This window comes from Cinclus cinclus, chromosome 2, assembly GCF_963662255.1.
Source record: "Cinclus cinclus chromosome 2, bCinCin1.1, whole genome shotgun sequence".
Lineage (NCBI taxonomy): Eukaryota > Metazoa > Chordata > Aves > Passeriformes > Cinclidae > Cinclus > Cinclus cinclus.
This window is the reverse complement of record NC_085047.1, coordinates 54,757,026-54,777,477: the sequence shown is the minus strand read 5'-3', so window position 1 is coordinate 54,777,477 and position 20,452 is coordinate 54,757,026. Positions and strand designations below refer to the sequence as shown.

General features: G+C 41.9%; 1 protein-coding gene and 1 pseudogene across 4 annotated transcripts in view; one reads left to right on the top strand and one right to left on the bottom strand.

Annotated features, from left to right (window-relative positions):
• DHRS12 (dehydrogenase/reductase 12) overlaps nucleotides 1–19,928 on the bottom strand; it is a 28,974-nt gene extending 9,046 nt beyond the window's left edge. For 3 of the 4 annotated variants that reach the window (XR_009932964.1, XM_062487664.1, XM_062487663.1), the window contains exons 1-5: nucleotides 19,873–19,928; nucleotides 19,112–19,245; nucleotides 16,474–16,556; nucleotides 10,014–10,106; nucleotides 9,152–9,233 (exon numbers count right to left, since the gene is read on the bottom strand). Coding sequence is in view for 3 of the 4 variants with exons in the window: in XM_062487664.1 (XP_062343648.1) it covers nucleotides 9,152–9,233; nucleotides 10,014–10,106; nucleotides 16,474–16,556; nucleotides 19,112–19,245; nucleotides 19,873–19,928 (448 nt within the window). In the remaining variant the exon portion in view is untranslated. Of the gene's footprint in view, nucleotides 1–9,151; nucleotides 9,248–10,013; nucleotides 10,107–16,473; nucleotides 16,557–19,111; nucleotides 19,246–19,872 lie in introns of those variants that run through there. The other variant, XM_062487665.1, reaches the window with a different exon arrangement.
• LOC134041462 (5S ribosomal RNA) lies at nucleotides 11,439–11,558 on the top strand (annotated as a pseudogene).
• Nucleotides 19,929–20,452: the final 524 nt, after the last annotated feature.

The window sequence follows — 20,452 nt, the reverse complement described above, 5'->3', positions numbered from 1 at the left end:
ATACTAAGCAAAAGGCACATACTATTCTACAGATTTTCATGTTTGTTTTACCTATAGAGAGAACAGCTCACTCACTACATTCATCCATGAGAATCTGAGGGCAAAATGGCTCAGGTATGGAATTCCTTGGGCAGGGGTAGGTGATGCCAGTGAAGAAATGGGGAATGCATTTCCCCTGCAAGTTTGGCATATACACACAGATCTAAGTCGGGTCATGAACAAGAAAAGGGAATTGCGCTTCACGCTTAAAGTTCTTAGGGCACTGCCTATGCACTTAAGACTTGTCCATAATTCCCTTCTCACTATGAAGTCACTCAGAGTACATTGACTTCTGTGTTGCACACAAAACCCACCCCTTAAATCCCTAGCATGACCATTATGGAAGATAAGGAATCCTTGGGGGAAAAAATATTAATATTGCCTGCCCAAGGCTGAGCTAAGATTACTTGGAGAAACTTGATTGTGTCCTTCCCTGTTTTTAATCATGTTCATTTAGCAAGGATTTTTACATACCACACAAATATATTCCATTACCATGACCAGCAAAGTTTGTTACTACAAACACTGTTCAACAGTCAGTTATTTGATTCAGACACACAGACACACCTAGTGATGTTTCTCGCAACTGAGTGCACTACAGATATATTTTTTTGTTTTATCTTTTCTGAGATTTTTTTTTAAATGTATTTTTTAAAAATTCCATTTAATTAAAAGTTAATCTAGCCCCACTTAGTCTAGTGTTTCTGCATCTACTTTCCTCTTATGTCTTTACAAATGGCTCTAATTCAATTATTCTATCAGTGATAAACACATTTTTTTTCCTTGAGCTACCAAGGCCATGTTTTTCACTAGGCATGAAGATTTCAGCATGTTTTTTTAACCTCTCTTCCACACAGACAATGAGATCACCCAGTTAAAATACAGCATGCTTATAAATATGGTACCAAAATCAAACATGTTACATGCTTGGTGAACAAACTGTTCAGTTCCCCTGTCAGTCACAGCAGCCTTCACTTTCTCCATATAATCAGAGGTATGTCCATACACGCACAGTGTATTTAAAACCCTGGCAGATCAAACAAAGCAAATGCACCGCAGATGAGTAAATGCAGCCGGTCTTCAGCAGAAAATGTGACCAAAGGCAGCTGCCAGCGAATAACGAGAGCCCGGTCGTGTCCCCTGGTAGTGGTGGGGAGACTGAGCAATGACATCATCGGTACAAGAACTCCCGCTGACTGCCAGGGGAGGCTGCCGCGATGAGGGAAAAAAAATTAAAAAGGAATCACTTCAGTACAAGCTGAAAGCCTGGTTTTAATGTTGTTTGGCTGTGGATTCTTCAAAAAAAGTAACATTATGTCTTGGTTAAATAAGCTGCATCTCCTAAAGGCAGAGCTGCTCTGACGCTGCTCCATTTTACTGTCCTGCAGATTAATTTACACTTTTCAAGGGCTTCATGTTGATTTGTTAATTCTAAAAAGCTGCAAAGATAAATGCACTAATGTTGCCTCATTAACAACCGAGTTTTGTTTTGTTTTCTAGCCGAGTAAGAGAAATGTTCAACGCCAAAAATCCTGCTTCGAGCTACTACAGCTTGTCAGAAATTTATGTGCTTATTTAGAAACACAAACTAACTGCAAAGCCCACATCTCCTCTCTTCCTCAAGCTTATTAAGAATTCAGTAAATCCCACAGAGCCAGAGCATTCCATCTTTTTGCCCCACAAAACCACTTGCTCATTTGCTTTGAGACAGGGCACAAACAGAGCAGTTTTGATTACAGCTTCCAATGGTAAGCAACAGTATCTGAAAACACACACATACACTGTGCATCAGGCATTAAGGTTGCAGCATTTAATTTCTCCCACTGCTAAATATTTCACCAACTACTGTCCCCATTTTAAGTGTTTGAACACAAACTCCTCGCTCCTTTGACAAAAAAAACTTGGATATTATACATTCTTATTTGCCTGGGCTGGTTTGTCAGGCAAAACAGCCTGAAAAAGAAATTCAGAGCAGTAATAGCAGAACATATATACTTTTTTAACAAGGTTTATTGCTGCTTAGAATACATCATCATCTACTGAAACCTCCCCATTTTTATCAGTGAAAAAGCTGTCCCCTAGTTTGATGGTGGCATTCAAACAGCTCTGCGAGAATGCTCAGTATGGTCACTGCAGGGCCTGGCTCAGCCGTGCACCTCATGGCAGGTATTTTGTCCAGCACAGCTGTATCCCAGCATGCACCAACACAGAAATTAATTTCTGAATGAAAAGGGGAGCAGCAAATGAAGGCATTTCCCTGCCAGTGTCCTTACAAAAAAAAAAAGAAAAAAAAGAAAAAAAGATATTTTTCTTGTTAAAAACAAACTTTGCAAGGAAAACCAAGACTAATTCAGTAGAAGAAACTACATACATATCTGACCCTACATAAGGAAATCAAGGCAACATCCAAACTGTATCTCCTTTTGCCAATACTTAATACCAATGTACTGGATATTAGCCTTTCTAAAATGAGCACTGAACATTCTAACACATTTACTAGATGCAAAAAAATTTTTGTCTGTTAAAGGAGAAACTTCCTTCCACAGAGCTTAGTTTAAAAAGGTAAAGCATACCAAATGTGGTTAATGCTTAACTATCACCATGTTCAAACCATACGGATTGATTGATTGTTTTGTTTTTTTATAATGGTTTAACACAAAAGTACATGAAAGGAAAGGCAGTGCTCAACATTGCTGTGCCTTGCACTGAAAGCAGTAATTATTGTATGCTGAACATACAGCTGATACTATTTGCATTTAGGATTGGGTGACAGGGACCTGATTTGTGCATCACCATTTCCTATCACTGGAAGGTACATTATCCACATGGTCTGAAAGCTTGTCACCCAGTGCTGTAACTGGGGAAAAAAAAGTCAGTGAAATAAATGGTATACAACATTTCCCTCTGATGAAAAGCATTTGCTGTGACCCAAAGGAGTGCAGCAAGATGAATTTGGGAGTTTGCTCGGAAGCAGCAGGAATGCAGAAGAAGGTGAGCCCAGTCTATCACACCCATATAAAGGATTTCATCTTGCCCTCACTGAACTCTGCCAAGGTGAAGCATTGACTTGCAAAACCTACTGGACAAGCTACAGCCCTGTTCTGTGTTATGAGGTTTGACACAGAACTGGCTACCCATGTTTTCTCTAGTTAAAAAGGCTCCTGGAATAGATGTACAATTTATTTTAAACATAAACAGTCTCTTAACAGTAACTTTCTTTGGAAAAACTTATGTAGGCTTCATGACTTGAAGCTGATCTCCCATAATAGGAAACTACACACCATAAAACAACTTTATCATATGGTAAAGTAGACAGGGTGGGTTGCCAATCTATGCACTAAACATGGTCATTCCAGTAAATGTAATGAGCATGGCATTTAATGAGAACATACTTTGCTCATGCACATCAATATTTAAGTTTCATGTTTACTTGAAAAATATAAAAACAAAACCCACAAAAAATATTGAATCACCTTGCATTCCCTTGTGGCCTGTCTGGTAATTGCTCCACCTGGTCTGAGATCTTCTCAATTTAGTCAAGTAAACCCAAATTTTTGACTCCATACAGTGAACTCCACTGTCAACCTGGATAAGCACTAATTCAATGGTTTCACAATCACAAAGTGAAATAGTAATGATGTATGTGTAGAAAATGAGGCACTGTTATGGAGATAAACACTTGATTCATATAGTAGGTTGATTTTTTTAAAAAAAGGCCCAAAAACTACAAAAATCAGCCTGCCTCATCAACTCCTAAAAAAAGTTATGCTACCTTTCTCATGACAAGATGCAGAAGCTGACAGGACTCATGCACGCATGCATGTATGCAGCTCTGCATGTTCTTGCAACAGTTATTCCACTGTGGGTCTCATGACATGAACAAAATTAAATATCCTAGTGCATGGGACAGCAGTCTCCAGTGTATTAGGCACTGGTCTTTCTCACAGAAAAATGCAAGTCTTGCTGTACTAAAACATGAAAGTAATCAAAACACAGGATAGCCCTAACAGAAAATACAAACAAACAGCATGCACACAGATTTCCAAACTGCTGGTGGTACAGATCAGTCTGCCAGAATCTGGGAGACTCCTTAGGATTCCCATATTTCAGACTGAAAATTAACAGGGTATCACATAAAAGTACACAAACACATACTCTGATTTGCTTTAAGATTCAACGTGACCCTAAAATCTGTACTTTATAAATCAATTTTGAAGAAAATTATGGTTACAGCAGAAGTAACATTGTAAACCTACTGCCTGCTTATAACATTAAATTAATTGATGATACAATTACTGTGGACCCAAGTGTCTTGGTGAATTCTAGAGTGTTTTTTGCTTGATATTCTATCTGGCAATTAGTGGCACACTGCCGGTGAGGTTTTTGCCCTGGTAATACTGGGGTAAGGGCAGGCAGCCAGCACCATACTCAGTGAAGTTTTTCATCTGCCTGAGCTCTGCAGTACTATTAGGAACAGTGTTATTTCAACTGTGGAAAAAGTGGGAGCAAAAAAACCTAAACAAAAAAAAAAAAAAAAAAAAAAAAAAAAAAAAAAAAAACCCATCACTTTTAAAACGTAACTTTTATTGTACATATTTCAATAGTTCATTCATCTGGTAGAAATCAGTTAAACTGGCTTGCTTTTCTTGAGTCCAAGTAAAAATAAACCACAGAAACCAGCAAACAAAACCACCCAACAAAGTGAAATTCTTCATTGGCTGGATTATCTTTTCAAACCCGCAGTTTATACAGTACCCAGTAATAGACATCCCTAAGTCTCTTTTCCTGAGTAAGAGATCAGGAATGAAGATTTTAGTGTGCCACCTCTGAGGGCCAATTCCACTGCACTAGGAATAACTGAGAGTGTATGGGAAAAGTTAATGAACATGAAACACAAAGGTTTACATTTCCCTCAAATGACAAAACCCATCTCAATAAGGATCCCTCTGTCTCCTGGGAACCAGGCTTCAGTACAGTTACTGCATGTGCAATTATATTCAACGTTATCCTTTCACATACCACCTCTGATCTGTAAGTCTCAAAGCTCTTTAGAAAGAAAATTGGAACCACAGCCTCCTTGTCACACATGAGGTTGTCTTGCCAAAGATCAGGCACTGAACTTAGGGCAGACTGACAGCTGATATTCAAGTTGTTTGACTTCCAAGTAATTCAGAATACCAGGCTGCACTGGCTTCTGTGAAACACCAGTTAGATACAGTTCATGTGTAGGGAAGAGACTGATAAACATCCACCCAGGTTAGGCAGTTTGCCACGGACGGGCTACAGTGTTACTCTGACAGATAAATATCTTACTTGCTCTGGCTCTAACCCTTCTTGCATAGAGTGGAAGTGTATGTCTATGTATTATTAAAACATAAGAGCACATTAGATTGAGGAAAAGATGCATACTGGGAGCATTATTTATCTCTCCATGTTTTAACATCCCCTTGGCTGGTAAGTAGCAATAAAAAAGTAATATATATGCCATTTTTCCATGTCAAGCAGCAAGATACGTTGAGTAAAAGCAAAGTGGGGCAGGTGATAAAACAGAGGAAAAAGGATTGTTTCATCTAAATGTCTAGTGCTTCAATAAGAACATGCTTTTGCCTTCACTGGCTCATCAGTACTGAAGCTTTTTCCCAAAATGACTGAATACTACCAGCTTTAATAGTCTTTGCTTTTAGTTTAGTCTATACTAAAACAAGCAAAATAAAATTAAATTTTAAAAAAGGTTTGGCTCAGAAGTCTGTAAGATGCATCAGAAGAAATGACTGCTTGTTGCTGCCCAGCTCCTGAATACAGCCCCGAGTACTTGGTCAGCTCACAAGAAGAAATATAAAGGCAACATCACACAAACTAGAGGACACAGAAAAATATCTGCCCATCAGGATTGGCAGGTCCGAAGGCAAGTCACTCAGTTTGGTTTATTTGACAGTGTGTTTCAATCAGCAAAGTGCTATTCCACATTCATGCCTGGCCATTGCTCCCACATTACAGTCTAAGTGTTCCATTCTTCTCTCTACATTCACTGAGCTCCAGCAATCAGACAACAATTCTTGAGCCTTTGGCAGGGAAAAAAAGGCAAGGTGTTTCATATGACAGCAACAACAGAACCACAATGAGCCATGCAGTACTTGTGCCTCAGACTCATTTTAAGGGTGCTACAGGCACCAGCACAGATGCAGCTGCCACCACCTGCTCAACGCACTTTACAGTTTGAACTTGAATATTAAACAAACCATACAAAGCCTTAACTTATCAACCTGCATTTTACATTTTCCTGCCATCTGTATATTCTGACAGCAGCAAAGAGGACGATGCACCTCTTGTTTCAGTTACCATCCTCAATTAGCCAGTCAGCTGTGTTTTGCATTAAGGGAATTTTACTTTCTATCCTAACCACTGTTATTTTTGTATGTATTCACACAAGAGGACTTATGCAGTCATTTTTGTCCTATGCATGTCCAAGAAAAGATCAGGATATAAAGTATGTTTCACGAGTCAGAACATCAATTAGAACTGAACACTGACATCCAATATGCTCAAAAATGGACTAACAGATCAGTCAAGAGGAAAACATTCCTAGACCAGATTTAAAAGCTCCACAGCATTTCAGACACCTAAATGAGCAACTTTACGGCTTATAGAAATGTTAATCAGATATCAGATACAGAATTCAAAAACTGTGTCGTGCATTTGAAGGATGTTATATTTCAGTCTTGCATTTTAGATAGTTACAACCTACACACTCCTTTACTAGACCACAGATCCAGCGTATGGAAAAAAAAGTGAAAGAAACATGGAAGGAACACCCTACATGTAAAGATCTGCAAAAGATATTGATATTATTCTATCTTTTTAGTCAAGTGAGGGACAACTGCACATTTCCCAAACAAGGGCCTTGAGCCCATGTCACCCTTCAGGCTTTAGCATTACCGGGGCAGAGAGAGGAATTTACTTTGTTCTTTCAGACCACATGTGAGTTTACAGCCAACCTATATACCAGCCATATCTAATTCAGCCAGGTTTTTCTCTGGGACCCTATAACCACTTATAGTTACTGAAACAGAAATAAATTCTCCCAAGTAAAACACACCCAAAGGCACCTAGTACTTTGGGATATAACACAGCATCTACTCTGATAGGTGTTTCTCCACACAGCTTTCTCCTACTGTGATGTTATGATTTATTGCCCTATCCCTGACTTTCAAGAAAAAACCTGTGGTTTGTAGCCTTGGTCCTTCATGTGTGTCTGGCCTGCAAGCACAGAAGCTTCCTCTTGCACTGCCAGCTTCTTCCAGCTCAACCAAGTCCCATTCTCTTCTACAAGATTCAAAATTCAATCCTTATTTTTGTCTAGAGAGAAGCAGTCTAAGCAAACAACCCAGTCCTTGTCTGAACTCTGAAGCTGGACAACAGAGGATGATTTACCTCCTTAAACTCCTTATACAATCATGCAGCAAGTGATACACGAATGAATAAAGGAGATCTATAAGTAATAGATAAAGAAAATACAGGCATTTTCCTATTTGCTAAACCATAATTCAGCTTCCTCTGTGCTGCTGTATACCTCTAGTAAGGCTGATTTACAGCTGGAAAAGCAGAATTTGCTGCTTCTACTTGTGCAATAAAATATAATTCAAGGGATGCACTAGTACGGTTCCTCAGCACTTAATATCCTTAATGTCTAAAGCTAAACCAAAACATGCTTTTGCATCCACATTGTTGTGTTTGTTTCACTCTTCTTCTCTCTGCAAGAACTGTTTTGCACATTGCTGGGTTTTGTCAGAAAGACCACAAGAGGATAAAAACTAATTTAAGGTGAATAGATCCCTCAAGGTAGAAGTTCTTGCGCAGCCAAGGGAAATTTGATGGCAAAATAAAACTCTTTGAATTTTTTGACCATGAGAAACAGGAGAATGTTAACAGAACATTAGTCCGAAGCAAAATAATTTGTGCCTTTATACTTGATTTAATTGTCAGTTTAAAGTATTCAGACTTGCAGAAAACATGAGCTGTATGCACAATAACAGTGAAGCACAAGCAATTATACTAAAATGTTAGTTTTCAAACATAAATAGGATTTAAGGAACCAACACAGGAAAAAGGCTAAGAATAAAAACCAACAATGGTTCCCAGGTTATACTAGTTCTATAAATGCCTTATCTTTATAGACTAGGTTTCCCCTTCCTCATTCCAGATACTGATGAACAGGAGGAAAACACAAAAACAAAGCACCACCGTTCTTCCTTAACGCGTCACTTTTGACTATATTAAAGACAGTCTCTTGAGAAATACACCTACGCTGCATGGAGCCAGATGGGGAAGAGCGTCAGGACTGTGGGGTTGATGCAAGCACCATGTGTCTCTCTGCAAGAGGTGCAGCTTTCAGCCTTACAGGTATCAGCAGTGTCAGACAGCTCTTCTCTCTGCTGGCTGGCTGTTTGCTCACCTCTTTTCCACAACTTCTGTGGGGAAACCTTCCACTTGGCTCACCATTTTCCCTGCCTTTCCACATCTTCACTTTCCCTCAACTTGCTTCCTATCATTTGTCCCTCTTACACCACTGCCACACAGTTCACACACAATGCCCTTTCACGTGGAGCACCCAAGACTTGCCCATTACTGCTCAATCCCTTCACTAGAGATTGCATCTGTTCGAGAGCATCCAGGGCACCACATATGGCACAGGCTTCCTCCACAGCACCTCTGTCACATAGAACAAGGCTCTGCAAGCCCACTCAAACATCTAAATGTCTCTTTAAACATCTGAATGTGCTCCAAGCTCCATCCAAATCCCAGAAACACAATTATCACAAAGAGCATCATTAGCAATGCTCAGAACAAAGTTCCCTAGCAAATTTCAGAATCAACCTGCAATTTTCCATTTCTGCTATGATAAATAAGGACGCTGATATCAGAACAAATGAAAAATTGAGAAATTTAAAAATGACACTCCAAACAAGCAGCAATATTTTTTCTTTTCCTTCCCTGGCATGGCAATGCTATGATCACTCTTCAAGCAGGAATACATGCCTTATGAACTCAGCCATGAAAACACACTTCTGTAAGCAAAATAACTATGTTCCAGAACTAAATCTTCAGTACTCACCCAAAGTGTTTGTTGCAAAGTTTTTTTCAAGTCCATCTTCAGTTAACTCTCTGTTATTCACCATACATCCCGCGTTGTTGACCTGTAAAACAGCTCCTTTAAACAAAATCAATCTACACAAATATACCCAAGGAAATCCACACATATGAGCAGTTCATGTTAATTTTCTGTTTTCTGACACTGCAAAACAAAGCTACACACTCTAGCTTTTATCTGTTCACCAAAACATGACTGCAAAGCTGTGTGCAGCTAGCATAGTCTCTGACACATTTCTCTCTGCCTTACCTTCCAGAAGGAGCTCAGGCTTTTCTTTCCCTCCTCAAAAAAAGATCCCCTACACACCTTCCTGTGTGTTCACTGCCACTCCTCGAAAGTTACTTCCCCATTTTTATCAGATGTTCCTCATCTAGTAAGCACCAAAGAGCTGCTCCAGGTGCCTCAGCTGGAGTAGTACAGACCCCAAGAAAATTTTCACTGCTAAATAAAGGGGAAACCACACTGAGCTCCTTGCCAACCATGATGATTAACTGTTTCCTCTCTTCCTGGCTCTGTTTTAGCCTTTGGAGTTTTTGCAAAAGTTTAATCTTTCAAAAGGTCTAGCTTCAAGAGGTCAAAGAGAAAATGTATGGTGTGTCCAAAGATGCAGCTATAAAATTAACTGCTTTTCTTTTTTTGTAGCACATCTCTGTTAACTGAGAAGGGACAAGAGCAAGCAAATCATGGAGACTCCTGAAAAAAACATTTGGAGAAAATTAAGGAGAGAATTGTGGGTCAAACTGTCAAGTCTACATGACCTGTCAGACAAATTCATAGGCTACACACTCCCAAGACAGACACACATGATTAAAGTACGCAAACTTACCAACACATTTAATTTATGTTCATTCTGGAATTTTTCAGCAAACTTCCATATTTCCTTGGGATTAGAGATGTCCACAATATGCAAGAAGATATTCTAAAGGAAAAGAAACTAAGTCACAATCAACAGGAAAAGCCTGTTTAGGTCTGTCTAGGTAAAAAGGTATTTAAGCAATGTGAAAATAAAAAAACCTGTCTCCAGAACGCAACTAATACAGGTTAACATGCACAACTGCAAAATTCAACTCCAGTCCTTAAAACATGTTTAGTCATTGATTCAGCTGCTTCTGAGACAGATTTTTAATGCCAAAGTTATTAAGAGAGAGTCCTACTTAGATAAATATGTGACAGTCAGGCATAGCAGAAAACTAGAAAAATATTGCAAAGCTTGCAAAAATTCAGTTTAAACAATTTAGCAGCTCTTTGGATGACCTTTCCAAGGAAACGTACAAGGTCACAGCATCAGATAATAATCTAGGTTGGAAGAGACCTCTGGAGGCTGCTTGGCAAATGTGAAGATTCACCAGTCTGTCTGAGCCCCCTGCTCTAAGCCTCCAGTATTTAATCAGCCTCACAGTATAAACATTTTTCCTCATGTCTGCTCAGAATTTTGTTCCTGTTCCAATCTGTGTCAGCCGCCTCTTGTCTTCCCATTGTAAACCCCCAAGAGAAGCACGGTAAGTGCCTTCCCTACACACTCCCATCATATGGCTGTAGAATACAGCCTTCTCAACACTGAGCAAAATCAGCCTTCTCAGAGTCACTTCGTACATCACATGTCCCATCTCCCTAGTCACCCTCTGCTGGACTCACTCCAGGACACTGATGACTTCCTCAGCCTGGGGAGTCCAAAGCCAGGCAGAGGACTCCTGCCGTGGTTTCACAAAAGGTTTATAGGGAGGAAGATGCACTTCCCTCAGATTGCTGGTTAGACTCATGTTCGTACAGCCTGGGATATGGTTGGCCTCCCTTGCCCCAGGACACTACTCAGAGGGACAACCTGTCACTGCCATCTGCTCTCCAGGCAGATAGGCAAAGACTGCCATTCATTCTGTCACCTATGCTCTTAAAAAAAAAAATTCATCAGGTTTTGCCCCTGTATTGATTCATGTGGGATGCCACTAAAAATCATTAACAGATAGCTCTGTTCTGTTGATTGTTACTTTTGAAGCCACATCTTCTGGACAGTTTTTCACCCACCTTTTCATCTACCAGTTCAAGCCACATCTCTTCAAAATGGCTACAAGGATATCATGGCAAACCATGTAAAAGACCTTGTCAAAGTTAAGGAGAGCACTGCCCCCTCTTGTCCACAGAGTCATCTCACCAAAGGAATCAGGAAGAGGTAAAAGACAGAGAACTCGTGGGTTGAGATAAAGACAGATTAACAGGGAAAACAAAAGGACAAACAAAAGCAAAAAACCCCCAAGCCTATGAGCATACCACTCTGAGAACACCCAATCTTGTCTGATCTCAGAAACTCATCAGGGGTGGGCCTGGTTAGTACTAAGATGGGAAACTGCCTGGGAATACCAGGTGCTTTTAGGCTTTTTACAAAGAATTAATTGACTGCCTCCCATGGGCAGGCAGGTGTTCAGCCATCTCCAGGAGAGTAAGGCTCCATCACACATAATAATTACTTGGGAAGCCACCATCCCAAACCTCTTCCCATTCTTTTTTCTTTCCCCCAGGTTAATACACTGCGTGTGACATCATGTAGTCTGAAATATCCCTTTGGTCAGTTAGTCAGACTGTCCTGGCTGTCTCTTCATAACCTCCTATGCAACCCCAAATTCTTCTCCAGTGTGTCAGTACAAAAAGTAGAAAAGACCTTGGGTCTATGTAAGCCCTGTTCAGGAATTGCAAAAGCATCTCTGTATTATCAACCTTGTGTTCAGAACAAATTCAAAACACAGCCCCATAGCAGCCACTGTGAAGAAAATTAACCCTGCTCCAGCCAAAACCAGTATACAACAAGCTAGGGAATACATTCACTCCAGCACTCCAGTCATACCAACTATTTCTGTCTAATCCCAGTGAGATCACAGCCCTGCAGTCATGCATGGATTCCTGTGTTTCCTATGCTATGTGTACTCATGAACAGGCATCTGAAATGGGCTCCCAGACATGCTGCTTTTCCTTGAAAACTGTGAGAGCTTCCTCCATTTTGCTGTTCCCCTAGACACATACTCACTGCTCCCATGACTCTACTACTCTTCTGGTTTTGTTCACTACAAACCAACGAAATCATTTCAAAGCTTCCTCACTAGGCTTAGCAAGCCTATTGGCAAAGACACTCTTGCTCCAAATTGTCATTGCTGCTCAGCAAACAGCATTTAACAGAGAGGGTCCAAGAGGCCATAAAGTCTAAGTCCAAAGTGACACCAGCTGAACATTCCAGTGCTGACCACCAGGGCATATATGCTCCTAACCAAGCCCTTCCCTTTCATTGTATGGATCTGGGAGACCACTGCTAGGGCTTCCATGCCCTTGACCCTCTGTAAACACTCTTGAAGAACTCCAGGTCACCCCTCACAATGTGCCCATGTGGTTAGGCAACAAGAGGTATTAGGCAAAGGTCCAGATCAGCCTCAGCAGACTCTCTGCAATACCTTACATCTCAGTCCCCAGCAAGTAACAAACCTCTCAAGTCATCAAGCCAAGACTGCAGATGGGTGCCTCCATCCCCCACAGGAAGGAGCCTTCAGCCATCATCACCCACAACTTCCTCCCACTGTCAACCACTGTTTAGGATCATCTGTCTCCAACACCTCCCCTGACAGAGCTTGCTCTCCCCTCATCTGTTACCATGGCACTATACCTATCCTATAAATCCACATCTGCAGACAGAGAAGGAGCTGCCTTCTGTTGCCAGCATTCACAAGCTTCCATTCCTCCCCATCCTAGAAGTCTCTATCTGCCACTTATTCAAATGCATCTTCCAGCTGTCCCTACTTCCATCCAATGTGCTCTCCTATGCCCTGTAGAGACCCTGTCAATCACCTGTTTCTACTCCCTATGGTTCTGCAGCCTGCTCACCTCCTGCTGTTGCATCACCTGGCAGCGCAGCACCCTGAGCACAGCAGAACCCAACAGATGAAGCCACCACCATGTGCTGCCCTAAGCTCAGGGAAAAGTACCAGTCACTCCCTGCAATCCAACACATGCCACATTATCCCTCTGGAGCTCTGTCTAGGCTAGTGTCCCATGTGCCAGGCACAGCTGCTTTATCACAGGGTGGTAAAGGATGCTTTGAGGAACATCACTGCACCACTCAGCTGTCTCAGAGTGCTGGGTGCTTTCTGCATCCCCTTGCACGCTAAGTGCTGCACTAACTGCTAAACCCTTGTCAGTCACTCCATATCACAACAATCTTGCAATGTTTTTCAATACCATGGCCAGCAATGTGGATGCAATAGAAAGAAGAAAGAAAGAAAGAAAAAAAAAAAGGCTTGACATAGAACAAAGTTATAACTTTCTAAACCACTAAAGCTAGAAATAATTCCTCCTTCCAGTACATCAAAAACTTTTTGCTGTTAGTACAGACAGCTCTTTTGCTTCTTGCAGATTTGTGTTCTACATAGTACAAGAAGAGTGGCATTTACCAGCGTACAAAGGCACATCAACTCCTACTCTTCTCCTAGATAGCACTTACTCTCAAAGACACACCACAGATAGTCTTATGACGTATGCCATGAAAAGACAGTTTTAAAATAATTATGCAGAGGATGTGTTCTCCTGCAAAACAACAAATAATCATTAAAGGGCCTCCTCTTTTTCCAAGTTGTTTCTTTAAATACTCATTATACAAGCAAATGAGAAAAGTGAAGAAGCTGAAGAAACGATATGGCACTATTCCCTGCCTGTAATTTTGCTTCCCTGAAGATAAAAAGCGCATGACTTTCTCTCTAGCCATTTGATTTCAGCTCCTTAGTTGAGTTTGGGTGAGAATTTTCTCATTGAAATGATGTGCTCTAGGATGACCATGCTTAATCAAGGAGATTGGACCAGATGACCCACTATTGTCCCTTCCAAATGTATCCATTTTGCAAATCATTTCTGACCAAAAACTTGACACTGCTCTACTGGTTCAAGACGGATTCCTTTTTAAAACTTTCTACTTCTAAAACCAATATCATTATCTACTGGTACAGAAGAGGTAAAGTTTTTTTTTTGGGCAGATAAGCATTACAAGGGATTTCAGAGACTGAAAAAGATCTAAATCTACCCTTATCTGCTGAAGATTGTCACATTGATGCAGGAAAGGGATATGCAGGCCTGTTCCCTATAAAAGTTCTCAATGGTAGCAAAGCCATTGTCAAAGCAAACCTCATCTCCGTGACTTGATCTATTGTAACAGATTAGGAGAACTTTCCAGTACCCAGATCTAGGGGCAGGTGACTGTCAAATAACTCCATTTCAGCACTGCACTCCAGTATGTATTATGGAAGATGGAAAAAGCCTTTGGTATATATTATAACAGGATCTCCATCTAAATTATCAGGAAGAGCAAGTTCAGTCTGGATACAGCTTGTCAAGTTGCAGACAAAGCATTTTATTATCTCTCTGGATTGCTTCTGAATGAGCACTTATAAAGAAGGATGTTCTTGTGGACTCCTTATTAAAATGCTCTTCCCAGTGCAGTCACGTGTCCCACAGGGCCTCTTGTACAGCTCATCTAACACTTCACTGAGAGCTGCTCTCTGCACAAGTGCCCTGTCCCCAGGGTCACAAAAAAGTTCTGCAGTGCCCTCACACTCTTTCATGACAAAAGAAATTATGGATCCACAGCCTAGCAAAAAGTGGGAATGCAGTAATTATGCTGCCTTCAGAGGAAGAATTATTATTTGCCTCAAGTTTTTTTTACCAGGTGACAGAAAGCAGAACATGAAGGAACCTTCAGAGGTCAAACTCACTTCTCTTCCCAGGAAGCCTGACTGCAGTCAGAGGAGGTAACACAGATAATCACCAGCCTTACTATAGCTATGGGATTGGACAGCTATAGACAGCTGGAAAGTATTTCTACATAAAGACTGATCTAATTCACCTCCATTAAAGAACTGAACAGGAATGCTGGTTGTGTCCACACTAGGGAGCTGAAATCAAAGAGCAGAAATTTAGTAAGGATGACATCTCTAACCATAAAAAAGTCTTCAGAATTTCTGATCCAGCTTAAAATCTATTACTGGAATCAAAATACTGTGTACAAGAGACAAGTCATTATTTAAGATGACGACAGGTCTCCATCCAAATGCTGTGAGTTAACCCTGGTCAGTAGTTCAGCCCTATACAACCCTACTTACTCACTCCATTCCCAGTGGGAATGGGGAAGACAATCACAAGGACAAAACAGGCAAAACTTATGGGCTGAGATAAAGACATTATTAAGTGAAGTAGAACTGCATGTGCAAACATAGTAAAACAAGGAATTAATTCACTATTTCCCATTGTCAGGCAGGCATCTAGCAATTCCCAGGAAAGCAGGACTTCATCCTATGCAACAGCGATTTGGAAAGCCAAGTATCATATCTGTGAATGCCTCCTTTTGCTCCTTCTTCCTCCCAGCTTTTACTGCTGAGCAAGGTGTCATATGGTCTGGGGTGTCCCTTTGGTCAGCTGCAGTCAGCTGTCCCAGCGCGTCCCCTCCCATCTTCTTGTGCATCTCAGCCTGCTCTCTTGGTGGGACAGTGTGAGAATGAGAATAGGTTTTGATACTGCGTGAGCACTGTTCAGCAATAACTAAAATGTGGGTTTTCAACACTGGTTTGGTCATAAATCCAAAGCATAGCACCAGTGGAATGGCTAGAAAGGAAATTAACTCCATCCCAGCCAAAACCAGGGCACCAAGATAGAAAGATAATGGCTAGTGAACTTCTCCATAAGCACACCCTCCTAAACAATTAACAAAAGCAACAGTGGCAGATACAGGGGTGTACTGTCAGGAAAGAAGAGGGAAGGAAGAGACATTATAAGAAAAGGAGATGAAAAGGCAGGTAGAGTACAGAATTAGGATCACACACAGGACTTCACAGCGCAACCAACCTTAGCAAATCAAGACCATGTTATTCAGGCACATAAAACCTTCAGCTCCAATGCTGAGGACTCAAATGTTGTTGCAAGAGTGTTGCAATGCATTAACTTTTAAAAGCTTCAGCCACATAGACAGGAATAGTAAGTAGGACATCAAAAAGCAGATCAACAACAAACATTAAATAAAACAGCTTGCTGCTGCTGATGTTACTAATCATAGAAGAGATCACCTAATGAAGTTAGGTGATTCAAATGGTTTGAAGCTAATCACTCCAAATAATTTGAATTATAGACTGCTAGATGTTTCCACATCTGTATGAAAATACTATTAAAAAACACAACAGCAAGATGTTGCAAGAATACCTCAAGGCATCTGGGGTCTTCAGTACTAACAACCTTTCTGAGAGTAAACAGAAGACTGAAAACCAACTCACCTGATTGCCCGTTTCTGTCACTATTTCCTCTTTGGCAACTTCAGCCCGTTCTTTATTTCGGCAAACCAGATGAACCGTGCCACCTGGTGGATTGCAACAAGAAAAGCATATGATAATGAATTACTGCATTTGGGGGAGACATCAGCATTTTAATTAGGTGAGATACTGGATATAAGAAAAAAATCTGGAATATTTCTGCTTGGCTCTGGTTCCTGTGAAGGCAGGCAGGGTCATCACACAAGGCTACACATATGGAAAAGGCTATTGCACTCTTAGCACTGTGCTCAAATAATTTCTGTCAACTATGTACATCATGTTTAATGGGTAAAATACCAGCGCTAAACAGGAAATTAAGCTAAGGCATCTGTATCATAGATGGTCTTTCTGATACATGCCTTAAGTTCAGTAAAGGGCTTGAACAACACAAGTGATTAGAATTGCTCTCTGAAAAGGAAACAAAAGTGCCAGATATCAGAACTCTCAGCAGTGGGAGATATGAAAAGGACTGTGGCCTCAACTGAAGCTTGGGAGGCTTAGGTTATCTGAATTACTTTTTAACAGAAAAATAATTTTCAGTGGCTTTCTTCTCAATAGACCTGGCTGCCTCAAGAGAATGCACAATTTGCATCCTTGTGGGTATCAAGCAGTGAGACACAGCAATGACTGGTTTGATCTACTGCTGCCAACAGTCCTGCTTCAAGTGAGATGCTGGACAAGGTGATCTCTAGAGGTCTCTTACAACCAACTTTTGTATGAAAGGAAGACACAAGCCAAGGCTCTTCTCAGAGACCTGGATACTTAACACAACCTCACCACTTAGCCATACTAAAGAAAGCCTTCAAACACAAAACTAAAGTACAGCTAGGCGATTCTTCTTTTTTTTTTTTTTTTGGTTCATATTCTCTGATTGTTACAAGTCATATGTTCATTTCAGTCATAGGAATACCTACACTCTTTACCTTTGCCTGTTTTTAAAGGTGTTTTAGGGATTGCTAGCAGTCCACCTCGAGAAAGCTCAAGGAATTAAGAGAAACATAATTAATCCATAATAGAAACAACTGTGCTGGGTCACACTTTCAGTGCCCAGAACCCAAATGCAAAACACCAAGTCTACCTTGGGATGATACAGTCAGACACTGCACAACCCAGTCTGGGGTCTGATAATGAAACCTTTTGTCTACAAGAGAGGTTTTTCCACTGAGCACCCGGACAGGGGGAAGTTTAGGCGTGAGCAATACACCAGGAGAGGAATTTAAATGTATTTTCTTTGGTAAAGATTGAAACTATTTGAACTTGAAACATGAGAAAAGTCCAAGTAGTAGTCCAAGTAAAAGTAGCTTGTATCAAGCTAGAAGTGCAGTTCACAAGATACAGAGGAAAGCCCAGATCCATAAGACACCAATTCAGAGAAAAGCTGAAATCAGACTACAGAAATTGTCAGCAAGATCATCATTAATTAGAAACAGCTGAGTGCTTGAAGGTAAAGCCAACACAGGTTGATTATTCTTCTGCTGAGTTGGAATTCCTTATTTTTTTGTTGTAGCGTACTTGAAGAGATTCAACTAGAAGCCTGAACCCCAACAGCTGACACTGAGTTTCAAAGTGAAACATTTGAGGATGGGACCAGGAAATAATTTTAACTTCATAGCAATAGCAATGCCCATACCACATATCAGACATGCAGTCTGAGCCCAAGGTTGTTCTGCTAAACATGGTGACCAAATCCCATACAGATCAGCCAGCTTTCCAGCTTGCAAAACCTGGTACAGATAGCCATTTGTGAGCAAAACAGTCACCTGACAAAGCAATACTTAGTTCAAGTGGTTATGTACAACAGCAGTAGTGGGAACCTGAAATAAGCAACATGCTGGCACTGATGTAGATCTTTAACCCAAAGACTCTTTGATGCTAACACTTTTGAATTAGTGTCATTTAACTGAGTCGCCGCTTTCCTTCATAAGATAGTTATGAAACCTAAGCACACAAAAGGGCCCACAAGCTCCTCCCCTCATTCTACGTGCCAAAACTCTTGTCACTCTTGCACAACAGGAATTATTTTGTCAACTCCGTAAGGGATTAGGTTTATCCTTCAGCAGCAGCTAGGCCCAGTTCATACCACGCCCTTGCATACAAAGAGCAACATAAAAAATTAATTACATTAAATCCGTCAAAGGGCTGAGACAAACTCCAGGGTATTATCATTAAGATCAAGAACAGCAACATTGCTTTTTTTTATGCTCTCCCATTTCTCTCGTTTCTGTAAAGACAACTGTTTTCTTTCATCGTATAATACATTTGCAGATTATTCAACTCAAATTCAGCCAGGCTGCTACTTGTACCAAATTAGCCTTAAACAGACAATGATTGTCACCAGCTTCCTTAGATGCCACTATAACACAGATAGTTTTGATAAACATGCAATTGAAAAACAATTTGCAGATTCTCTGCTAATTTGGCTTCCTCATCCCAGTTTTCACTGCACTGATTGTACTTAAACCTCTAACCCACACTAAGAGCCCCCGTGAAATGACCCTGCATCACAGGGATCTGTGTTTGTGTGTAAGTGCTGGAAGGCCAAACCCACGTCCTTCCATCTTCTCTGTAAGCCTCCTGGGAGCTCCACGGCAGCCCTGCTCACCTCTTCTCGCTATCTCCTTGGCCGTGGCCTTGCCAATGCCACTGTTTGCACCAGTGACCAGGAAGGATCTTCCAGCCACATCCACCTCCACATCAGCTGGGTTGAAGTGCTTGGAAGCAGACTCGTAACCACCTCTGAACAAATCAAAAGACACCTGTGAGAAGCTAGAAGAGAGCCCTTCCAAAACAAACACACGTGTGGGTTGAAAAGCACTTCCCTCTCACAGCTCAGCATCCAGTAATCGCCTTGTTTGCTCTCTGTACCCATGGGACAGGCCACGAATACCAGTGACACAGCGATCAGCAATGTGTCATAGAATCATTAAGGTTGGTAAAAAGGTCTTTTAACATCATCAAGTCCAACCACCACGTTCAGCCATGTCAAGTGCGGTATCCAGATGATTTTTTCAAAAGCATTTTTTTTTTTCTTTTGTGCTCCCAGGGATGGCGTCTGCACCATTTCCCTAGGCACTCTGTTCCAGTGGTCTGCAATGAAAGCGACAACTCGGGGTGGCGTTTGGCCGCCCCAAACCACCCAGCCCAGCCCCGGCCTGGCCCGGACCCCTGGGGAAGGGCGGCGGGGCCCGAGCCCCAGGACGGGGCGGGCAGGGCCGGGCAGCCTCACCGAGCGGGGCTGGATCAGTCCGCCTTGGCGGGGGCGGGCAGCCGTCCATAAAAATCCCAAAGGAACACGGCCTCACCGCGGGTAAGCAGGAACGCCCCAGCCCGGGCGTTGCGCTCTCCCCACGCCGCCTCCCGTACCTCGTGTACTCCCGCAGCCCCTTCACGAACCACACGGTGTTGCGGTACCAGGACATGGCGCTGCTGCCGGCCCCGCCCCTGCCCTTACATAAGGCGCCCGGCCGGGCCGGCTGTGTTAGGTAAGGGCTGAGGGGGGGCACGGCCCGGCCGCGCCAGGGGGAGGATGCGAGGCAGCGCAGCGAGTGTGAGCATGGGCGCCACAGGTGCTGTCACCTTCCTCCTTAGCAGCGCTTCGTGGGCTGGGTATCCTTATCCCTTCTGTTTCCTCCCTTTCTCAATTAGCCGTGGAATACAGCTGTAGCCGGCCCCTACCTCGCTGCAGACGGCTGTGCCTGGCGAAGGTGGTGGCGGCGGATGAAGGATGGAGAATTTCCCAGGGCTCCAGCCTGGGGCAGACGCTGTTGCCAGCTCAGCCGGGATTGCAGATGGGATGTTGCGCTTTGGGAACAGGGAGCAGTTCCTGCATCCTCTGCCGTGGAAAACTGTCAAAGTGATGCTCCCAGAGAAACATAAAAAATTATGTCCCACCACATGAAGTAGCATTTTCTGTAACAAATCTATTAAATACCTAGCTCCTACT